Below are 23386 nucleotides of genomic sequence, written 5' to 3'. Positions count from 1 at the left end.
ACATTCAATGTCACTGCAACATGGGGTACGCTGGCAAGGAAATTGTCATACCTACTTGGCTAATGGCTCCCAGCAAGTCAATCCACCATTAAGGAGAAATTCAAGAAGAAAAAATATGATTCCTTGCAATTAAGTTCAAATAACTGCTATCAGTAAAGGATAAATGAAGTGGAGCGGGTCTAATAAGACCTCTAAGGATAAAAGTTCTAGGAGCTGTTGTCAGGTTAAAAAAAAAAGACAAAGGAAGTCTTAAATTGCATTCTGCAAAATCTGCATCCACCCCATTCTGAAACAGCCAGGTGGTATGTTTTCAAAGAAATATTGGTAAATTAAAAGATTCAGAGACAGTGATAAGAACCAAATTGCATTCAAAACTTAGGATATTTAACTTGCAGAAGCAATATTCATACAGGAACCTGAAGGCAAAAATTAATGAAATGGAAATGGTGTGAAGCATAGAAATATATCTTGTAAAAAAAAAAAAAACAAAACCCTTATCTCCAGTTGTTCAAAATGCCAGTCCAACATTGACGTGACTTCCATGTTTTCTCAAGAAAAGCTGAAAACACTGTGCACATTGACTCTTGCCTGTCTGTCAGCTACTTGGGAGGATGAGGCAGGAGGATCGCAAATTCAAGGCCAGCCTGGGCAATTCATCAAGACCCTGCCTCAAAATAAAAAATAAAAAGGGCTGCAGATGGGGCTCAGTGGTGGAGTGCCCCTGGATTCAATACTCAGTACCAGAAAAACAAACAAGAACAGCTGAAAATTCACATTTTACAAAAATATCTCCTGGTTTTAAATTACTTTTATATTTAAAACTTTTATTGATCATTACTATGTATAATACTTGTAACAGTTAAAAAACTATTGAGTATTCTTCAGTATAGAGGCTCATCTGCTTTAGAAGATAATTTATAAATGAAATATTTGCATATAAAAATGAGTGCAATGAGTAAATTTAACATTTGTGACATATTCTCATATTAAAAAATATACACACCAAACCAAAATGTTATAGAGCAAATAAGCACTGTAAAGCAAACACGCTGGCTCCCCTAGAAGCCCTCCTAGGGTCCCTTCCAAATCCAAATTTCCTCCCTCCTGACTAACATAATGTCTTTTGTCTTCTTTAGGGAAGGTTACTAAGGCCACATAGAATATTCTAGGTTAATATTTTATATCACTATCTTGATGATATCATGCCTTTGTTTTCCAACATGCCATTGTCCTTAAGTGCAGTTAGCAATTGTCTCATCTCTTTGATTGTTTTTTCCTATTTATTCTGCATGGCATTTCCTGGCATCTGAAATCTCTGGCTTGATGTCTTTCATCAGATTTAGAAAATTCTCAACCCTCTGCCTCATTCTTTCTCTTTTCCTCTCTGGCTCTTCAAGTATGCAAATGTCAGATCTTGCATCCACTATGTCCTATATAATTTTGATAAATTATATTTTTCTTAGAAGATTATCCATTTTACTCAGGTCTTCAGACTTCTTTGCATTGACTAGTATCAATCAGTTTCTTATGAGTATTGAAATTGTTTTGTGATTATTACTCCCTGTCTTTTTGTATTTTGAGTAGTTCTACTGTCTCCCTCTTTTCCTTGATTAATCAGGCTAGCTAATAGTTTGTCTGACTCAAGAGTCAGCAAACATTTTTTTTTTTTTGGTAAATGGGCAGATAGTAAATATTTTAATCTTTGTACACCAATTACATTATGTAAGTACTTTAATAATGAGAGGAACATTTCTACAAAAATTTTAATGATATTCAAAATAAAATAACTAAGTATATTTTTTTCTAAACCTTTAACCTAAGTTTTAAGTATCTCTTTTACACAACATAGTCAAGCACTGAATTTAGTTTGGATTCTAATATGAATAACCTTTTTAGATGCAATAAACTTATTTACGTTTATTCATGTGACTATATAGATAGAACTTAATTCTTCATATTATTTGGCCTTTTCTTTTCTTTTAACTTGGCTTTTTCTTAAAAAAATCATTTTAATTCTCCTGATATTTAGGAAGTTTTTAGCTTTGCGTCAATGATAATCTTTATACTTATACATCTATGGATCCTGCCTTTTTTCCCCATGTCTGCCTTCTTATGACAATAAAAAATTGTTACTATGTAATTCCAAAAAATAGATATTTTTTATTATGGATCCCTGCATAATTCATATTTAACTTATATGTTTTCAAAAGTTCAATATTCTTAAACACAGTTAATTGCCTCCATATGATCAAGAGGTGACAGTAAATGAAAAACCTTATAAATTGTAAAGCAGGATTCAAATTATTTGGTGTAAAAAAAAATAGGATGAAAATACTGCATTTGTCTCCCGAAAGAAGAGGAATCACTGCCCCTGTTTGAATATGTAATTAACTGAAATTGTGGCTCTTCTACCTTTTAACAGTTTACGAATCTGTATTTTTTATGATTTTTTGCAAGGTTCACATTACCCTAATTAAGGAAAAATACAAACATTTCCTTAGGCATGTATAAAAAAAGAAAGAAAAATAGTATTCTAGCGTTTCAAATCATAGAAGCAATAGTGGCAGCATTCAAAAGTAAACATGACCTTCTCAATTTTTATTACAATCCACATCAGTTCACAAAGTTGCCTTGCTCAGTGTGACTGCCAGGCTGCCAGCATCCCTAAACAATAGAGTTCAACTTAGGTTTTTACAGGAAATATTATAGGAAGGAGAAAGTCCAAATATGAGAGCAGCTACTCCAAAGAAAGAATGAAGATGAAGTGGCTTCTTGAATAATACATTTGTAAGACTCAGAAAGGTGGGCTGGAAAGCAAGTGGTCAGAAAGCAGGTGAGGGAGATACTGTATTGTAATTAACCTTCTGACTTAGTACCCTTCTCTTCATGATTACCCTCGTTTTGTTTTTGTTTAGACAACCATACCATCCTCTGTAGCACATGCACTTTGGAGAAAGCCAAATTTATCACTAGTTCTGGTAATTAGGTACACATTCAGCCCACGTGAACTATAATCCCACTCACAAAACATGGTTTTAAGTTAATGCATGTGTATGTGACTCAGTAAAGACCTCTGAAGGACAAAGAATGGTTTGAGGGGAGTATCTGAAAAACTCCCTTGATCTCCCAGAACTCTCCATGTATTCCCATAAGACAGACTTAAGATAAAGCTGATATCATAAGGAAGGCAAATGGAGAGATGGGAAGAAAAAGAATCTTTGGAGCATCTAGGCCACACCAACCCCAAACTCCACACATCATCTCCAAATTTCTTCTTATTAGTTAAGCAAATTTGCACATGATTTCTTTCCCTTGCAATTAGAAACACATTAACATATCAGATACCCAGACTCCTGATTTATAGCTAGAAAATTGAAAATACTTAATAGATAAGGCAAAAGTAAGGTTAAATCCATAATCTTTTTTAAATTTGTTCTAATTAGTTGTATGTGACAGTTGAATGCACTTTGATTCATTGTATACAAATGGAGTACAACTTTTCATTTCTCTGGTTGTACACAATCATACATGTACCTAGGGTAATGATGACCTTCTCATTCTACCATCTTTCCTACCCCATGCCCCTCCCCTCCCACCCCTTTGTCCAACTCAAAGTTCCTCCATCCTTTCCCTGCCTCATCCCCATTGTGGTCACTGTTGTGTGCACTTACTCTGTAGCAGCAATTGTTCATAAACCAACTTACAAAAGCAGAAACCCTTAATGTACAACTTTAGAAAAAAAATGATAATATAAAAATAGCTATATGGCATGATTATTAATAACATCCCATTACTTTTAAGTGTCCTAATTTACACAATTACCCTGTCTCTAAAGCATGTTTCTGGATTTGAACATTACCCTCATTAGAAAAAGAACACTAGCCCATGGAAATGCCTCCAGACCTCTAAAAGACGGAATGATTTAGAAAGTGGTATCAGGGAAAATATGCCTACAAAGAATCAATATCCATGTGTCTTTTTTATTCTAAATACATATTGCAATTCCAGTTTATTGACTGCAGCTGTAAGGACAGATGTTCAGGGATCACAGAGACCTTCACAAATAGGAAGAATGACATAGTTCTATGAAGACACAGCAAGAAGCAAGATTTGAAAAACTGGTAGACTGTACATTAAATCTATATTTCTTCAATCATCTGCTACCATATATAAATACCACTGTAGTCCAAATTCATTTATTTGCATTTTAATTCTACAGTCTTCTATTGAACTGGACTGGGACTTGGTCAAAAAGGAATTGGCATTTGGAGGCCAAGCTCTCATGAGGTAAGAAACCATGTGGAGTCAAGAAAGGATGAGAGAAAACTTACACCAAATAAGTGGCTCTACTTAGGACATCCATGGCCCTCAGCATCTTATGAACCTTTGTGCTCCTCAATAGAGAATTCAACTTTAGAAGTCATAGAAGCTTTAAAAATATCATTGTTAATACTTGATTTTGCTCTAGTGCTGTTTTCAATGACACATCTGTGTTCATTTGACTTTATGATACTGTGACTTACCAAACACCACGCTGATTAGATTAAATAAGGTTCAGGGGTAAGGAAACATACATCCTTATTCCCCAAAACATCTATAACTTTCAGCGTCTTTTGGCACAGATAAGGTAGGGCTGAGGCTGCAATGTCATGCCTAACCTAGGCTTCAGATCTGGAACCACTTCATATGGAAAATGCAAATGAAACCGCTGGAGCAGCGCTGTAAAAAACAAGAACATTTCCATCCGAGCCAGATGTTCTCCAAGACAATGTCTTCTCCCTAAACAGGAAAAGCAGATATAATATGTTTTTGTTTGTTTAATTAGTTGGTTTTTGGGTGTGACTCTGTGGTACTGGGATTTAAATCAGGGGTACTCTACCACTGAGCTACATCCCCAGCCTGTTTTTAAAAATGAGGCTGGCCTCAAACTTGTGATCCTCATGCTTCAGCCTCCTGAGTTGCTGGGATTAAAGCATGTGCCACCATGCCTGAATGTTAAAAATTTACATTTACCAAAATTAATGTCTAATATTTGAATGACATTCAGGAAATCTGGAAATTAAAGAAAGTTAGAGGAAGTTATGCTTATTAAATGATTCTCTTAAATCCCAAAGAATAGAAATTAGCAGTACAGCACACAGAAACCATTCCTTTACCTCCTTTTGTTAGATCATGGACTTTTGGAAGACTTTAGTCTCATCTCCAACTTCTTTTGCACATTGCAACAGAGCCTAAGATAAGCTATGAAAGATCTAATTTGAGATGAGGCATTTTGAGAAGTCCATTTTAGTTAGTTCAACTAAATAAATGTGTACTTTTCTCAATAATGAGAAAGAATTTCTAGTTTATCTTCCATGGGTCTGTGATCTGTGTCCTTTTTCACAGCAAAAGCAATATTTCCTAACTGGAGATGAAGTACAATAAACCGGAAGACAAAAAGGTTATAGTTTTACTTCAAGTTGTCAAGTTTCTAAAGCCACCTGTTACTGACTTCTAGCTCTAAAAAGTTTCATTACAAATAAAAAAAACAAAAACAAAAACATTCCAGGAGAATCCAGAGGTTCTTAATACTTTAACTCTAATTAATAAATCATAGCTTATTTTGAGTAGAAAAAGTATTAATACAGAATACATGTATGATGATGTGAGGAGGAAAAAAAGAAGTGTGTCACATTAGATTGGGTAGAGAGAAGTGATGGGAGGGGAGGGGAGGGAAAGGGGGGATAGGAAGGGCAGCAGAATAAAATAGACACTATTATTGCTGTATGTATATACATGACTGTATGATCAATGTGATTCTGCAACCTGTACACTCAGAAAAATGAGAAATTATACCCCATTTGATTCAAATGTATGATATGTCAAGATCATTGTACTATCATGTGAAACTAATAAAAAAAGAAAAAGTATTAATACCTATAATCAAACAATTCTTTACTAAAAGAATCAATAATATAATTTCAGAATTAGAATATTTAATTTTAGAGCAGGATGCTTCAGATTAAAATGTTACTCGTGATGAGTCATTGTTATATTTTATTCTAACATTCTCTTACTTAGGGAAAAATTTCTCTTACCTAAGGAGAAAGGAATCAAAGCTTCCTTTTTGATAAAATATCCACTGCTGTCCAGAAATCGCTCGGGATTGAACACTTCTGGCTCTTTCCAATATTTTTCATCAAAGTGTACAGAATAAAGATTTGTAATTACTGTTGTGCCTTTAGGAATGGAATAACCACGTACAACTGCATCTTCAGAGGTTGCGTGGAAAATCCCTAATGGAACTATATTACAGAATCTTAAAACTTCATGCAAAACCGCTTCAGTATAAGGCATTTTGCACTTGTCATCCCAAGAAGGTTTTCTGTCAGGGCCCATAATTAAATCAATCTCTTTCCAAACTTGTCCTGTCAGAGAAACAGTGTTCAAGTTATTATACAACTCTTAGAATTATGTCTAAAATAATATCTCTTTAATCCAACAGGGCAGGTACACTCAGATTTTTCATTTCTCATTATTTGGGAGTTTGTTTGAAATACATGCCATATGTCTTATAACAGTAGCCAATGCTCTGGGTAACTTGTCATGAACAACATATTACAAGGATTAAGGACAAAAATTAAGCTGGGTGTAGTAGAATATGTCCGTAATCTCAGCTACTCAGGAGGCCGAGGCACAAAGATTCCAAGTTCGAGGCCAGCCTGGACAAATTACTGAGACCCTGTGCTCAGTGGTAAAGCACCTCCAGGTTCAATCCCCAGAAATGGGAGAGAAAATTTAAAAATCAAATAAACTTAGAATTGGGATAATATCACTTTCAGTAAGGATTTTTCCTGAGTAAAGCATAAAACTTGAATGAGAAAAACCAGAGTCCAGTTCCCAGCTATGTCACTTCCAGACACTCAGCCCGCATCCTCATTCATAAAATAGACATAATAAGATCCATTTCAGAGTTGCTTTTTACTTTAAGTGTATTTTCTTAAGATGGACACAATACCTTTACTTTATTTATTTTTATGTGGTGCTGAGAATTGAACCCAGTGCCTCACATGTGCCAGGCAAGAGTTCTACTACTGAGCCACAACCTCAGCCCTAGAGGTGCTTTTTTTTTTTTAATACTAGAATTGAAAACTCCTCATTACTATGAAATATTCTCATCTTGGCAAGCTTAGCAGAAATTCTTAAAAATGATTTCTACATGGTTAAAGACTTTAAAACATATATGATCCCTACCTAAGATCATCAAAAGAATCCTCACCTTGAATGTTGGGATAAAGGGCCATAAGAAGAATTGCCCAGCGTAATACATTGGTTGTTGTTTCAGTTCCAGCAATGATGAGTTCACCCACTGAGAAAATTAGGTTTTCTTTGGAGAAAGTAGATAATGGGTCATTTTTACCTTGATCCATCTCATCTAAATAAGAATCAACAAAATGCTGAGGTGACTGAGGCTTTCTGTTGATGGAAGCTTTTTCAATAAGTCTGGAGAGAAAATCATAGACCACAGCTGCGTTTCTAAATAGCTGTTGATGTTTTCCAAAGGGTAAAATGCCAATCCATGGAAAGGCATTATATAGGAAAACTGAGGCACTGGCAGCTAGCTCCACATTTTCACTGAATAACTCAATCATGTGCTGAAAATCAGTGTCTTCGTAAGTGAATCGTTCTCCAAAAATGATCAGATTAGTTATGTTCGAAACAGCATTTGTTATTAACTGCTTAAAGTCAAAAGGTCGACCTTTGTATGTCTCAATAACATCAATGAAAAATGTGGTTTCTTCTAAGATTTTAGATTCAAAAGACTTTTTGCCATATCCAAAACAGCGAAAGCTGTTAACTGCTAATCTTCTGTGATCAACCCATCCTCGGCCATATCTGGCATTGAGTAAGCCTGAAAAGAAAATTAAAAATCTTGTATAATTCCTCCTTCTCTATAACAGGTAAAAATCCTATTGAATAAAAAGAAATTTTAAAAGTTGAAGAAAACAAATCTTAAAAACAGGGAGTTGTTTTCCTGCAAATTATCTTTCTATATAACTGGTTGGTTGGGTCCTGTTCTGTTACTCATTAGTCATAGGATATTATATCAGATAAAACTTCTCATCAGGCCCAGTGGTGAACACCTGTAATCCCAGTGACTTGGGAAGCTGAGGCAGGAGGAGCACAAGTTCAAGGCTAGCCTCAGCAACTTAGTGTGGCCCTAAGCAACTTAAAGAGACCCTGTATCAAAATAAAATATTTTAAAAAGGGCTGTGGATGTAGCTCAGTGGTAAAGCACCCCTGGGTTCAATCTACAGTACAAACAAATAAAAAACTTCTTTTTTCCTTACCTGGGTACTAGAAGAAAAGAACTATAATTCTTTCGGTCAGTGTAATTTGACTTTGGTGAACAAGGTCCAGGTAACTTTTATCATTCAACTTTTACTGTAAGTCTAATATACAAAAGACAAATATTACATATTCTATGGGTAAAATTTTGTCTTGGATTAAAGAAACACCTAAAAATCATTCTTCTAGGATTAGAAATTTTCTGTTTAGGAGAATAAAATTTAGAGTACAAATTTCCTTCTTTATATTAAAATCATATGGTACCCAAAAAGGTACGAATGGCACAGTCAAGTGCAGTCTGCAGTTCTCAATGTAGTAGAAATTAATGAATTAAAAAACTTTTAAAAAGGGCAAACATAAAGCTCAGACTTTTCTAATACTGATATTGTTTGTCACAAAACTCTAAAATTTCTGCAACATATCTGTTGTTCTTATGTAAAAAGTCTGAAAAATTTCCTTTTTAAGTGAACTATCACAGGAAAAGCCCAGTATCTTCAGTATATGTATTATGTAATATGTACTTGAACATGTCTGTGATTCAGGAGGCTAAGGCAAGAGGATCACAAGCTCAAGGTTTCCTCAGCAACTTTGTGAGAACCTGTCTCAAAATAAAAAATAATAAAAAAGTGACAAGGGATGTAACTTAGTGATAAGGCACCCTTGGGCTCAATCCCTAGCACACAAAAAAAATAAAAATAAAAAAACCAAGTACTTTACTTGCAATTCCATTATTTACTGGGACACAGGTGTTCCTATGATGAAAACTGTTGTGTTCTCTTATACACATGAGGTATAGACAAAATTTACATTTAAATAACTTTTATACACAATTTTTAAATTTGGAGCTTATTAAAAAGTTAATTAGCCAGGTACAGTATCAAATGATTATAAACCAAGAAACTCAGGAGGTTGAGGCAAGAGGATTGTAAGTTTGAGGTCTGGACAATTTAGCAAGATTCTATCTCAAAATAAAAAATAAAAAGGGCTGGGGAAGTGGCTCAGTGGTTAAGTGCCCCTCAGTTCAATCTTCAGTAGCAAATAAATATATAAATAATAAAAAATAAATAGGGCTGGGGATGTAGCTTGGTGGTAAAGCACTCCTGGGTACAATCCCTGGTACCATCAAAAATTTTTTTCTTTTAATTATGTATGTATATGTGTATGTGTATGGATACACCCAAAACACACATACACACAATCCCTAGCACAAAAAAAATAAAAATAAAAAACCAAGTACTTTACACACACACATACACACACACACACAAATACAAACACATATACATATATTTGGATACCAGGGATTAAATCCAGGGGTGCTCAACCACGAACTACATCCCCAACCTTATTTATTTATTTTTTATCTTGATACAGGATCTCACTAAATTGCTTAGGGCCTCACTAAATTTCTGATGCTAGCTTTGAACTTTCAATCCTCCTGTCTCAGCCTCCCAAGTTGCTGGGATTACAGGCATGTGCCACTACTCCCAGCAATTTTAACTATACTTAAGGGGAGAGAGGAGCACTGTTCATAATAACCCTATGTTGGCCAAGCTGTGTGCCTGGGCACAGTGCTAAGCCCACCCAAGGGGCAGCTTTTTCCCATTCACAATGGGTTAATATTGGCCATGAATTTCCAATTCCAAAGTCAGTGCATATGTACCTTAAAACGACATATATCATTATCTACTTATTTTTTCTCTTACTGTTTATGAAAATATTAATTTTAACACTCATTTTATCTTCATGATAAAAACAGCTTAAACTACAAATTATAACTTTGAAAAATATGTACTTTGTTTTAAATATTACTCCGATCACATCATCTTTCATTTTCATAATTTCTTTAAAGATTTTCTATTATTATATTGTGGTTTATTCTTTGGCCTCTTTGTTATTTGTAAGAATACTTAAGAGGTTAGAGATTTGCTTTTTATTTATTTATTGCTTTCAAGTATCATACTCTAGCTTGAGAATTTGGTCTTTAAAATGTGTGCTTTCTTTGCATTAGTTGCTTTATTTTGTGATTTCGTATAAATTTAGTATAAGTTATTTTTTTCTTTTCAATGCCTCTTAGGCTATCTAAAGCAAGGTACTGTTAAATTTTCTTTTGAAAGTAAGTGGGGGATGGGGATATAGCTTGGTGGTAGAGCACTTGCTTGGCATATGCGAAGACCTGAGTTTCATCCCCAGTTATCTCTCTCTCACACATACACATACAAAGAATAAGAAGGTGTGGAGCTTTTTTGGTACGGTTTAGATAGGAGGTGTCCCCCAAAAGCTTATGTGTGGAATAATGCAAGAAGGTTCAGAGGTGAAATGATTAGATGATGAGAGTTGTAACCCAATCATTGAATTAACTCCTCATAGGAATTAATTGGGTGATAAATGAAGGCAATAGGGTGTGGCTGGCGGAGATAGGTCTCTAGGGGTGTGCCCTTGGGTTTAAATTTTGCTCCTGGTGATCAGAGATATCTCTCTCTTCTTCCTGATTGCCCTGTCCCAAGCTACATTCCTCTGCCATGCATTCCTGACATGATGTTCTGCCTCACCTTGGGTCCAGAGAATGGAGTTGGTCATTTATGAACTGAGACCTCTGAAACATGAATCTCAAATAAACTTTTCCTCCTCTAACTTGTTCTTGTTGGGTCTTTTGGTCATGGCAATGAAAAAGCTGACTATAACACCATTCTTATAAAAATTCTTATACAACTAAAACCACTGAATCTGATTTCAACATTCTATATTTTAGGCTTTTTTCTTACTGATTTTTGTCAACTTTCAGCTTTTTTCTCTTGTTGAATATAAAATCATACAACATTGTTCAACCTTAAACTATGCAAACCACTCCTTTATTTAAACCCCACAATGCTCCATTTACACAACATAATGAGTAGTAGTTAAGAAAGGCTCCTAGGCATGGTGGCACAAGCCTGGAATCCCAGCAGCTTTGAAGGCGGAGATGGGAGGATCCTGAGTTTAATGCTAGCCTCAGCAAAAGCAAGGCACTAAGCAACTCAGTGAGAGCCTGTGTCTAAATAAAATACAAAATGGGCTGAGGATGTGGCTCAGTGGTTGAGTGCCCCTGAGTTCAATCCCTGATACACCCCATCCCCCCAAAGAAAGGCTGATTCAAGTTTTGTAAGCTTATTTTAAAAAAGGTAGTAAAAATGTCACCAAGTATTCAAGCTTGGCATCAAAGGACACTTCTGATTCAAGTGTACTCCTAACTTGTTTCATAAAACCTGAAGATGTTATTAAGTGTGCTAATTCTTTAAAATAATATTTATAATATTTAATAGACCTAGACTACAATAAAATTAGCATTTAGTAGTCTAAAATATTACATAATACAACCTGAAAGGTGTTCAAAAACTAAGTTCTGTAAGTAAGTCTATAGATGCCTTCCTGTTACCAATACAAGGATCCCAACTGTATGCTGTAACTGTAACTAAAATTACTTAAAATAAGGAATGTGATTTTAAATAGTTTAGTAGATCACTAAATAGTTGAAAATAAACATACCTCCCATTTTTGTCATCTTCATGAATAAAGGAAGACATGGTCTGTCTGCAAAAATTTCATTCTGATGAACAAGGCATTCCTTTACTACATCATAGCCATTAAGAACCACTGCTGATATGCCTCCAAGATCTAAACTGAAAATCTGTGAGAAGAAAAACATGTAAACAGCAGAATGTATAGAGAAATATAACCAAGGAAATCCATGTGTGCTAAGCCCAGCTCTCCTGGTATTTGTTACTTCCCTAAAAATCTAAGCACTCATTTCTCAACTGACAATGTTTAGACAATGTGATTCGTTACACCATTCAGTGTCTGGGAACCATAATCTCATACCAGTATAATGGAAAGAGTACTGAATTCAGGAGGCCTGGGTTCTAGTTTGAGGTTTGACATTAAATATATATTAGACCCTATGCAGAACACTTTAATTTTGTGGGCTTCAGTGTGATCACAGAAAATATTTGATTTAGATGTTCTTTTAGGATTCATGCCACCTCAAAACATTCAATATTCAGGAATCTCTTTTCACTTCCAATATAAATAAAGAAGCAGCACCATCTTCCCCTTTATTCCTTTAGCCACAGGTAAGGGAAGGGGTTGTCAATGATCTGAAAGACAACTTTGAAGTATAAACATATCGTAGTAGGCTTATTTGTATTCAGCTCTTCGAATTTTATGAATTAAAATTAATTAATTAGTTAACCAAGAAGGCCCTAAAGGAATCAGACCTTGGAAGAGAGACCTTCACCATAGAAGAAGTGGCTGTGTTTCAGATAAAAGAAAAGCAAATAAGAATAGTCATCCTATATCTTGCTGGAGTTGTCTATAGTATGTCTCACCTCAGGCTCACTCCCAATGTCACAACCCCTGCAGTCTACTATAACTACCCCAATTTAAGGGCCTACTCTAGTGAGAAATGATGCTGTCTTGTCAGTGGGATCTGAAAACACCCTGAGAGGCTCATCCTCTTAGGTGTTCCCTGAGAACTTCCTGCAGACAAAATACTTAAGACAAACCTTATCTCTGTGTGACAAGCAGAGCAGATTTAACCATGGTACACACGACTTCAGGAGAAAATGTTAGGTTTAACAGAAAACAAAAGTTCTGTAGTAGCGGTTACATCAGTAAAAGTAATGAAGATGACCAAACTGAAACAGAATCAACCCCAGCCAAGCAATACGGCCAGTAGAGTCTTTGGCAGGAGGGTAGGCCTTGGAACTGAGCAATAGGGACATTTAACCTTGGGGAAAAAGCATGTACTGCCTGCCATAAGTAGTGTTATTAATAAAGAAAAGTGAATTGGAATTATTCACAAAGTGAATGGCTCCCAGCACAAAGTGAACAGCTAGCAGCTAAACAAAGAGGGAACACCAGTTCCCAAAACAGTAATATAGTGCTGTTAAAGAAAAGCCTTTTCCCAGAAATATAATTTTAACAAAAATAAGTAAAACAATAAGTCCTGGTGCAGGAAAAAGGAAAAAAAAAAAACAAACACTGATTGATGATTTCATAAGGATGAGCTGAGAGACCCTGACACTGAAAGTTACACTGGTATGAAGGCAAAACAGAGAGGAGATAATATTACTTTTTTTATTATTATTAGTTGCTCATGACAATACAATGATCTTGACATATCATACATTTGATTCAAATGGGGTATGAATTCTCATTTTTCCACGTGTACAGATTGCAGGTTCACATTGGTTATACAGCCACATTTATACATACAGCCATACTAGTGTCTGTTGTATTCTGCTGCCCTTCCTATCTCTCCTCTCCTCTCCTCCCCTCCCATCACCTCTCTCTATCCAATCTACTGGTGACACATTTCTCTCTCTCTTTTTCTTCCCCCTCACACCATCATATATGTATTTTTTATAACGATGAGTGTCTCCTTCCATCTTCTGTGCAATTCCCCTTCGCCCTCTCATTCCCTCCCACCTCTCTTCCCTGTTTAGTGGTAATCTTCTCCTCATGCTTTTCCTCCCTACTCTATTTTGAGTCAACCCCCCCCCTTATATCAGAGAAAACATTCAGCATTTGCTTTTTAGGGAATGGATAACTTCACTTAGAATAATCTGCTCTAATGCCATCCATTTCCCTGCAAATGCCATGATCTTGTTATTTTTTAGTGCTGAGTAATATTCCATTGTGTATAAATGCCACATTTTTTATCTATTCATCTATTGAAGGGCATCTACGTTGGTTCCACAGTCTAGCTATTGTGAATTGTGCTGCTATGAACATTGATGTAGCTGTATCCCTGTAGTATGCTCTTTTTAGGTCTTTTGGGTATAGTCTGAGAAGGGGAATAGCTGGGTCAAATGGTGGTTCCATTCCCAGCTTTCCAAGGAATCTCCATACTGTTTCCAAATTGGCTGCACCAATTTGCAGTCCCATCAGCAATGTACGAGTGTACCTTTTCCCCCACATCCTTGCCAACACTTATTGTTGTTTTTATGCATAATAGCTGCCATTCTGACTGGAGTAAGATGATATCTTAGAGTAGTTTTGATTTACATTTCTCTAATTGCTAGATATGATGAACATTTTTTCATATATTTGTTGACTGATTGTTTATCCTCTTCTGAGAAGTGTCTGTTCAGGTCCTTATTGGGTTATTTGTTGTTTAGGTGAGGATATATGCAATGAAGAGTAGACATTGTTTGCCGATTGCTTTAAATAGCCACACTGGCCAGAGCAATTAAACAGACAAAAGAAATTAAAGGCATAAAGATAGGAAAAAAAGAACTTAAATTAGCACTATTTGCAGATGACATGATCCTATACCTAGAAGACCCAAAAAGTTCTACCAAGAAACTTCTAGATCTAGTAAATGAATTCATCAAAGTGGCAGGATATAAAATCAACACGCATAAATCAAAGGCGTTCCTGTATATCAGTGACAAATCCTCTGAAATGGAAACGAGGACAACCACTCCATTCACAATATCCTCAAAAATAAATAAATAAATAGAATACTTGGGAATCAACCTACCCAAAAGGGGAAAGATCTATACAACGAAAACTACAGAACCCTAAAGAGAGAAATAGAAGACCTTAGAAGATGGAAAGATATACCTTGCTCATGGATAGGCAGAATTAATATCATTAAAATGACCATATTACCAAAAGTACTCTATGGGTTTAATGCAACACCAATCAAAATCCCAACGGCATTCCTCACAGAAATAGAAAAAGCAATCATAAAATTCATCTGAAAAAACAAAAGACCCAGAATAGCTAAAGCAATTCTAAGCAGGATGAGTGAAACAGGTGGTATAGCGATACCAGATTTTAAACTATACTACAGAGCAATAGTAACAAAAACAGCATGGTACTGGTACCAAAACAGGTGGGTAGACCAATGGGACAGAATAGAGGACACAGGACCAATCCACAAAATTACAACTACCTTATATTAGACAAAGGTGCTAAAAGCATGCAATGGAGAAAGGATAGCGTCTTCAACAAATGGTGCTGGGAGAACTAGAAATCCATATTCAACAAAATGAAATTGAATCCCTTTCTCTCACCATGCACAAAAGTTAACTCAAAATGGATCAAGGAGCTAGGAATCAAACCAGAGACTTTGCGTCTAATAGAAGATAAAGTTGGCCCCAATCTCCATCTCGTGGGGTCGGGCTCCAAATTCCTTAATAGGACACCTATAGCACAAGAGTTAAAATCAAGAATCAACAAATGGGATGTATTCAAACTAAAAAGTTTTTTCTCAGCAAGAGAAATAATAAGTGAGGTAAATAGGGAGCCTACATCCTGGGAACAAATTTTTACTCCTCACACTTCAGATAGAGCCCTAATATCCAGACTATACAAAGAACTCAAAAAATTAAACAATAAGAAAACAAATAACCCAATCAACAAATGGGCCAAGGACCTGAACAGACACTTCTCAGAGGAGGATATACAATTAATCAACAAGTACATGAAAAAATGCTCACCATCTCTAGCAGTCAGAGAAATGCAAATTAAAACCACCCTAAGATACCATCTCACTCCAGTAAGATTAGCAGCCATTATGAAGTCAAACAACAACAAGTGCTGGCGAGGATGTGGGGAAAAGGGTATACTTGTACATTGCTGGTGGGAGATAATATTTCATGGTAAAGCTTCAGGCTGTGACACTAGGGATTATAAAAATCAAAGAGGACCCACAGCTTGAGAAAGTTGTTATACAATCCACCTTTACTCAAAAATTTGAGGTAGTCTCCTATTTCAGGGTAGAACTGGAGGAATTTTTACTTCAACATGTATATATTCTAGTATACACTATTTTCAAGGTAAAGGTTTGAAATCAATTTGGAGAAACATACTCTTAAGCTGCTTTGATCTATGGAACAGTCCAAAATTAAGAATATGCATTCCTTGATTTAGTCGATAGTTTTTAGTTCCTATTGTGGGCTAATTAAGACGCTGACAGAGATGTAAACAGGAATACATGAAGTATTTTCCTTGTCTTCTAGAAGTCATTCTATGATCTTCAAGTCACTTCCTCTTGCTTCAGACCAGTTCTACCCAGAATTTTTCACTCTCAGTTAATGACCACTTTATGTTTCCTTCAAATATTCAGGTTCAAAACCCTGCAATTACCAGTGTGACACATTTTCTCCCAAACCCCATTTCCAACTACTCAGAGATCATGTTACTCCTACTTTCAGAATATAAACAGAATCTTTTAACTTCTTATTACCTCTGCTTTAGTTTGAGTTTCCTTAAATGTCCCCCAAGGGCCTCTGAATTAAAGGTTTTGTCCTCTTTTGTGTTACAGGGAGGTGGTAGAAACTTTAAGGGGTAGGACCTCATGGGAGACTTTGGGTCATGGGGATGTGCCCTTAAAAGGGGATACTGAAACCCGGGTCTATCCTCTTCCTCTCTAATTTTTGCTTCCTGGCTGCCATGAGGTGAGCAGATTTCCCTGCCATGTGCTCCTGCTGTGATGTACTGCCTCACCATAGGTCCAAAAGCAATAGGGTAAATTGGCCATGGACTGAAACTTCCCAAACTATAAGCCAAAGTAATTCTTTCCTCTTTTAAAGGTGATTATCTCAGGTATTATGTGACAGTGTAATCTATTCTAACACTCTAGTCCAAGCCTCCTTCATTTCTCCCTTATGCTATCAAAGCAGTCTCCTTTCTGGCCCCTTTAATTTCATTCATGTCTCTTTATGCATAATTCTCAACATGACATGTTTCAGCTTTGTGGTCTTTGTATTTGTTATTCTCTTGGTCCAGAATGTTCATCCCCTAGATATTTTTATAGCTTGCTCTTTTATTTCCTTTAAAGTCTTTGTTCAGATGCTATCTTTGCAGTGAGGCCTGCTCTGACTAGCCAATTTAAAATTTGATCCTTTAGCATTTTCCGGTTCCTAATTTACCTTAATTTATACCCTAAACTCTTTAAACATATTTTATAAATTACTTATTGTGCTATGTTGTCTGTCTTCCCCCCACTAGAATATAAGGTACATAAGAGCAGGGATCTCTGTTTTGTTCACTGCTATATATTCAGTGCCTAGGATAGTAAATAACGTATGATGACAATTGGTAAATTTAAGTTTCATTAATGAATTGTGGTAGAGACATGCATTAAAGCATATCATTACAACATCATAGGCTAAGTGTTAATAACAAAAACATGCACCAAGTACAATTGATGTAAACTACAAAGTGAATGCCACACTTCCCCCACCCCACAATACTGGGATTAAACCCAGGGCCCAGGACACTCTATTACTGATCTATTACAATATTCCAAGGCCCTTTTGTTTTATTTTTTGAGATAGGGTCTTGCTAAGTTGCCCAGGCTAGACTCGAACTTGCAATCCTCCTCAGGCCACAGCCTCCAAACTGCTGGGATTAGTGTGTGTCACAGTGTGTGACATACTCTTCAACTTAGCTTCAGTTTGTTTTCTCATCAGGAATGCTTCTCTTGATTGTCATACTATTCAAACCATATCAAGTCTTTTTTTTTTTTTTTTAAGAGAGAGAGAGAATTTTAATATTTATTTTTTAGTTTTCGGTGGACACCACATCTTTGTTTGTACGTGGTGCTGAGGATCGAACCCCAGGCCGCACGCATGCCAAGCGAGCGCGCTACTGCTTGAGCCACATCCCCAGCCCCATACCAAGTCTTTAGGCACCTTCCTCCACAGTGCATTTTTTTTTCGGGTGTTCTCTCTTTTTCTCTCTGCTTTGAACGACTATGACACATGATTGGAAGATCCTATGGCCCTTATTTAATACTACCTTGAACCAGAAACATTCATATTCTTATTTTCTGTCTGCCTCTTAAATTATGAACTCCTTGGAAGCAGTGATTTCATAATTTTTTATCTTTGAATCCTCCACAGAATCTGATTCAGTGCCTTGCATAAAGTTAATGTTTGCTGTAAAACTAAATTAGTTAGTTACTAATTTCACTTATTTTATTGTCCTTAAGTGCATTCGCCTGAAAAGAATCTGACAAAGACACTTGCTTACCAAAATCTAGATTACGACTAAAGTAACTGTAAAAGTTTAAACATTCACAGTGATCATCTAAAGAAATGGTATTTTTTGTGTAGTTCATTTCAATTAAAGATTTTTCTTTAAGATGAATGTGCAAGTCTTGAGACTAGCTATCTTCCTTTCAAGAATTATAAACAAGAATTAAATTCAGTCTGCACAAAAGTAGGTATTACATTAAATGACTGTCATAAGTAATTTTAAAGCCCACATTTTTTTCTGTAAGCACACATTTCAAATTAAAAAGAGAGACAGTGGAAAAATAAGATTCTATTTCCAAATAAGTCCTACAAACTACTTTCCACAAATCTTCCTGAAGTACAAGAGATAATAGTTGCCTTCAACCTCCAAAAAGAGTATTTAAACAACTTATATTAACTGTAATACTTTGTGAGAATTAAGAAATATCCCCCAAGATAAAAGGAAATTATCGTGAGCATTCCACAACTAAAACAAAGATGAATTGCTGCTATAGTTTAAAGAGTCAATATTTGGTGGCTATTTAAGGCAATCGGCAAACAATGTCTACTCTTCATTGCATATATCCTAATTTTTGTTCCTTTCTGTTTTTCTTCTACCCCTTTTGCCATTATTAGCACAGTTTAGGCCTATTTGATTTGTGGTAAGAGTATTATTTCTACAGAATCATAATTTCAAACAGTGGTACCAGGAATAAAACTAGTTACTTATTCCAAATTCTTACCCATTGAATTAGATCTGTCTAAACCTGTGATGACAGTCTACCAAGATGTTTATAATTCATCTCATAAACTATTATAGCAGGAGCCAACTCACCCTGTTCCAAAGGAATATTTATATTAAATACAAAGTTCCTTTCAGTTCAAATATTTGTACATAAAAAACTTAATTCTCTATTCTGTAAGAAACCATTTCTACAACTCCTTTAAAAATACTTTTAAATTTGTAGGCCTAATAAATCCATTCTTTGTATAGTAACTAGTGTTATGGTTTAGATGTGATGCATCCCCCAAAAGCTCATGTGTGAGACAATGTAAAAAAATTTAGTGCTTGCTTCAACAGCACATATACTAAAACTGGAGCAATACAGAGATGATTAGCATGGCCCCTGCACAAGGATGACATGCAAATTAGTGAAGTGTTCCATATTTTTTGAAAGGAGGGGAAGGCAGGGGATGTGGGGATAAGAAACATAGTAGAATGAAACAGACATTATTACTTTATGTATGTATGTGACTGTATGACCAATGTGATTCTACAATATGTATATTCAGAAAAATGAGAAATTATATCCCATCTATGTATGATATATCAAAGTATATAAGTGCACTCTACTGTCATGTATAACTAATTAAAACAAATTTAAAAATATAAAAAAAAAGAAAGTTTAGAGGTGAAAAGATTTGGTTATGCGAATCTTAAACTAATCAACAGGTGGTAACTATAGGCAGGTAGGGTGTGCCTAGAGGAGGTGGGTATGCCTTTGGGTATATATTTTGTCCCTGGTCTACAGTTTGTCTCTGCTTCCTGGTGCCAATTTCTGAGTTGCTTTCCTCCACCACAGCCACCATGATGTTTTGCCTCATCTCTGTGGAGCAACGGAGCCGGCTATGGACTGAGATCTCTGAAACACTGTGCTCCAAATAAACTTTTCCTCCTCTAAAATTGTTCTTGTCAGGTCTTTTGGCCATAGCAATGAAAAATCTGACTAAACCATCAAGACCATATATGAGAACCAACAACATCTGAGCAACACTTCATTGTTTTTGGCTATCATTATTCGAATTACCCAGATCAGAAAAATTCAGGCTTCAGTGAAGTAAAGGTGAAGTTTCAACTGGGAAAAGAAGACTCAATGGCAAGTCTTGTATTTTCACATCTTATGATATCTCCAGAGATACTATGTTTTGTACAAAGATCCCAAAGAGATCAAACATATTAAATTGAAATCATGAAAATAAACTCAATTCCTGAAGAACCGGAAGATGGAAAACAGAATCTAAGATTTACATGTATTGTCTATACCTAAGTCCAGCTTCCCTTGTGCAACATAAACCACAGTGAGCTGCAGAAACCTAGAATAATTCTTCTAAAGATTACTTTAAGCACAAATCTGCAACACAATTAAGTAGATGCATACAATTAGGTAAGGACTTAAGGATTATTCTGAAATATAATTGCCAAACAGCCCCCTGTTTTTTTTCCTTCTGAGTATTTAGTTTGTAGTGGATAATTAGATCAAGTTTCTCCCTGCTACTAGACTGTATAACTCCTCAAAACAAGTCCAGGTCTTCCTTCTTCATCTTTTTATTCCCAGCACCAAGCAGGAATCACAGCCTGTGGTTACACAGAAATGAAAGTCAGTAATTCAAAACAAAACAAAACAGGTGAGTTTTGACCAGGGGTCTGGAAACTTCTGCTTCCTTTTGAAGGATAATCTTCCAAATACAAACATGAGTTCTAGCATTTTCTCTTTCCAGTCACTTAGCATTCCAGTGTCATAATTCACTTGTGAATAATGGGGGAAGCCAGAAGCACCTCACTGGATAGGAAGTTTTAAATGAGAACGAATTGACAGTGACACTGGCACATAAGTACATGCTATGAGAATGTTCCTGGCCAGTCTGGCTCCCGCTATGCTGCTGTAGGGCTCTTCACCAGATTTTGGTCAATAATTCATTCATACTTTTCAAAATCATGTACCAGAGCTCACTTCTAGGTTAGGGTCGTTCAACTAAGTTTTTGTTTTTTTTCATCCGCAGAGCAAACGCTTTGACCAGTCATTTGTCAATTACAAATACCGAAGAACCGTCTACTAACCACTAATTCTGTCCTACAACTCAAGAAGCCTGTTGAACAGGCCAAGGGTTGAAATCTAAAGCCCGCACACAGGGCGGAGCAGCTCCCACGGTCTGGCGCTGGGCTGAGTGCACGCGCCTGCCCCAGGGGGCGCGACGGCTCCGCCCACAGGGCCCAGGGCGCAGGCGCGGGAGCACCGGTGCGAGCGCCCAGGGAGACGGGAAAGTCGCGCCCTAATTGCCCCTGGGAGCCGTCGCTGTGTCGAAGGCGCCTCCTTTCCTGGCCCTCGGACCCAGTTCCCCTCAAAAGGCGGTCAGAACAGCAAGAAAGGTCTCCCCAGGGGAGGACGGCCCGCGCCGGCCTGAACACAGGAAAGCTGCCCTCCCTGCCCGCGGCCCGTCGGGGCTGTACCTCGCCGTACACCTGGCTCTGCTTTCTCATGTAGACGTGGGGAAGCTCAGCGGAGGCGGCCAGGGAGCAGATGTTGCCGATAAAAGGCAGTCCCCGTGGTCCCGGGGGGAACCCCGCTGGCCGCCTCTGCTTCAGCAGTTGACGGATCCCCAGCGCGAAGAGCAGCAGGAAGAGTGCACTGCCGACGGCAGCGGCGCAGGCCACAGCCCCTGGGGGTTCCCACATTGGTCCTGCCAAGCGGGCAAAGCCCGCCACCGCCCTGAGAGCAAGGCGCCTGTTCCAGCCCCGCCTCACTCCCATTGGCCCGGTACCCCGAGGTCACGCCCTAGCTCCATGGCCATTGGCTCGCTGAGTGCAGGGCGCTTGGGCTACTGGAGTCAGTACCTCTGTTCCTGGCCCAGCTCAGAGTCCGCATTGCGACCCTTTGGATCTGGCTTGGCACTAGGTGAGCACCAACGTAGCGGGCATCGAGCCCGGGTTTCTAGGAAATAAACACCAGGACATTGAATACTGGTTAGGGCAGTTTCATTCAGGGCTAGCCGGATCCTGTCTCCTGAGAGACCAGCCTTTCTTATGGTGTCTTTTTAGGTACCAAGGCTGTGTATTCAAGACTAGGAAGAGTGGAGCGTTATTATCTATGCACTCTTTAGTTAAACATGAAAATATTCAGATTTTCTGGAGAGTTCACCCATCAGTATAAAAATAAAATAGTTTTACGCTTTTCTCCTACTTTACTCATCAGTTTTTTCCTGTTATGAAGCGTTTTTGTGTAGGATCCTTTAAGAATTGTGATGAGTAAGCCCTGTTTATGTGATTAACTCTGGTTTACCTCTGGTTTTCCCAGCTTAGTTCCTTATTGGTAATCAGAGGTCTCTCTTGTCTGCAATTACTCAGGATTGTTCTTACTACTCAAGTTTTCTATTTCTACTACTTAGAATTAAGCAGCTGATTTCATATTGTTATTTCAGTTTCTATTCCTGTTTTTAATAGGGCAATTCCTTGCAACACAGGACTTGCTGGACTTAAGACTCTTCTAACAGCTGCCCCCTAGTTATGATTTAAATTTGGGTAAGAGTTTTATGTCCTCATTATCTTAAGTTGCATTCATAAACAAATATTTATTGAATGACTACTTTGTGCTGATGTCCTAAGCAATGGAGACACAAAGGTGAATAGGAACAACAAAATTCCCAAAGGGCATTTCCATAGGATCCATTCCTACAGAATAGGCACCTACTGCCTATTACAAATGCTTGATAGTCTCTTTAAAGATTCCCAGCAAACATCTTGGAAATCAGCTTAAGGATATGTTAGAGGCACAAAGATTTATTTATGACAGCAAGAAGTCCCCACAGCTGGGGAAACTGATGCTGGAGGATCACAAGTTCAAAGTCAGCCTCAGCAAATTAGTGAGGCTCTATCTCAGAAAAAAAAGAAGAAAGAAAGAAAAATCAAGAAATACATATTCAAGGGAGAATGCAAGTCACCTTGATAGATGCTTTGGGGGTCTTGGGTTCTTTTAAAGGAAATTTGGTGAAGGTTGGGTGTGGGAAGGTAAGTGGAGATGACATCAGTCTGGTGATCACAAAACAGTTTATGGTGGCCATGTGGTTCTCAAGATCCTTATGTTGATATGATTCCCATTATCTGATCAGTAAGTAGGTAGCGTTTGGAAAGTACCCTAGATTATAGGCTTCATAATATTTATCTTCTTTGCTTAATCTACTTATTATGTAGGCTAATTACATTATTCAAAATAATTTTCATAAGTGGGTGGATTTCTGGTAACTTTAAGATTTACAGATTTCCTATAAATTTG

General features: G+C 37.0%; 1 protein-coding gene and 1 non-coding gene across 3 annotated transcripts; one reads left to right on the top strand and one right to left on the bottom strand.

Moving 5' to 3' along the window:
- Positions 1 to 3960: 3960 nt before the first annotated feature.
- LOC124088635 (vitamin D 25-hydroxylase) lies at positions 3961 to 21844 on the bottom strand. 2 transcript variants are annotated; one of them, XM_046438369.1, is made up of 5 exons: positions 21568 to 21844; positions 11854 to 11995; positions 7259 to 7891; positions 6078 to 6407; positions 3961 to 4779 (listed from the first exon to the last, which is right to left on the bottom strand). In XM_046438369.1, exons 1-5 carry the CDS (start codon positions 21790 to 21792, stop codon positions 4604 to 4606), a joined length of 1506 nt encoding a protein of 501 aa, XP_046294325.1. In that variant the 5' UTR covers positions 21793 to 21844; the 3' UTR covers positions 3961 to 4603. The 2 variants fall into 2 exon arrangements, with proteins under 2 accessions (XP_046294325.1, XP_058432920.1); XM_058576937.1 differs by lacking the exon at positions 7259 to 7891.
- On the top strand, positions 19404 to 19510 carry LOC124088653 (U6 spliceosomal RNA). Its single transcript, XR_006850411.1, has one exon. It is a non-coding gene; the product is annotated as a U6 spliceosomal RNA (small nuclear RNA).
- Positions 21845 to 23386: the final 1542 nt, after the last annotated feature.

The sequence above is a fragment of the Marmota monax genome, unplaced genomic scaffold (genome assembly GCF_021218885.2).
Source record: "Marmota monax isolate L192 unplaced genomic scaffold, Marmota_monax_Labrador192_F-V1.1 WCK01_AAM20220418_F8-fsc00061, whole genome shotgun sequence".
In the NCBI taxonomy this organism is placed as follows: Eukaryota; Metazoa; Chordata; class Mammalia; order Rodentia; family Sciuridae; genus Marmota; species Marmota monax.
Note: the sequence above shows the minus strand (reverse complement) of the source record. Positions and strands in the feature narration are given on the sequence as shown.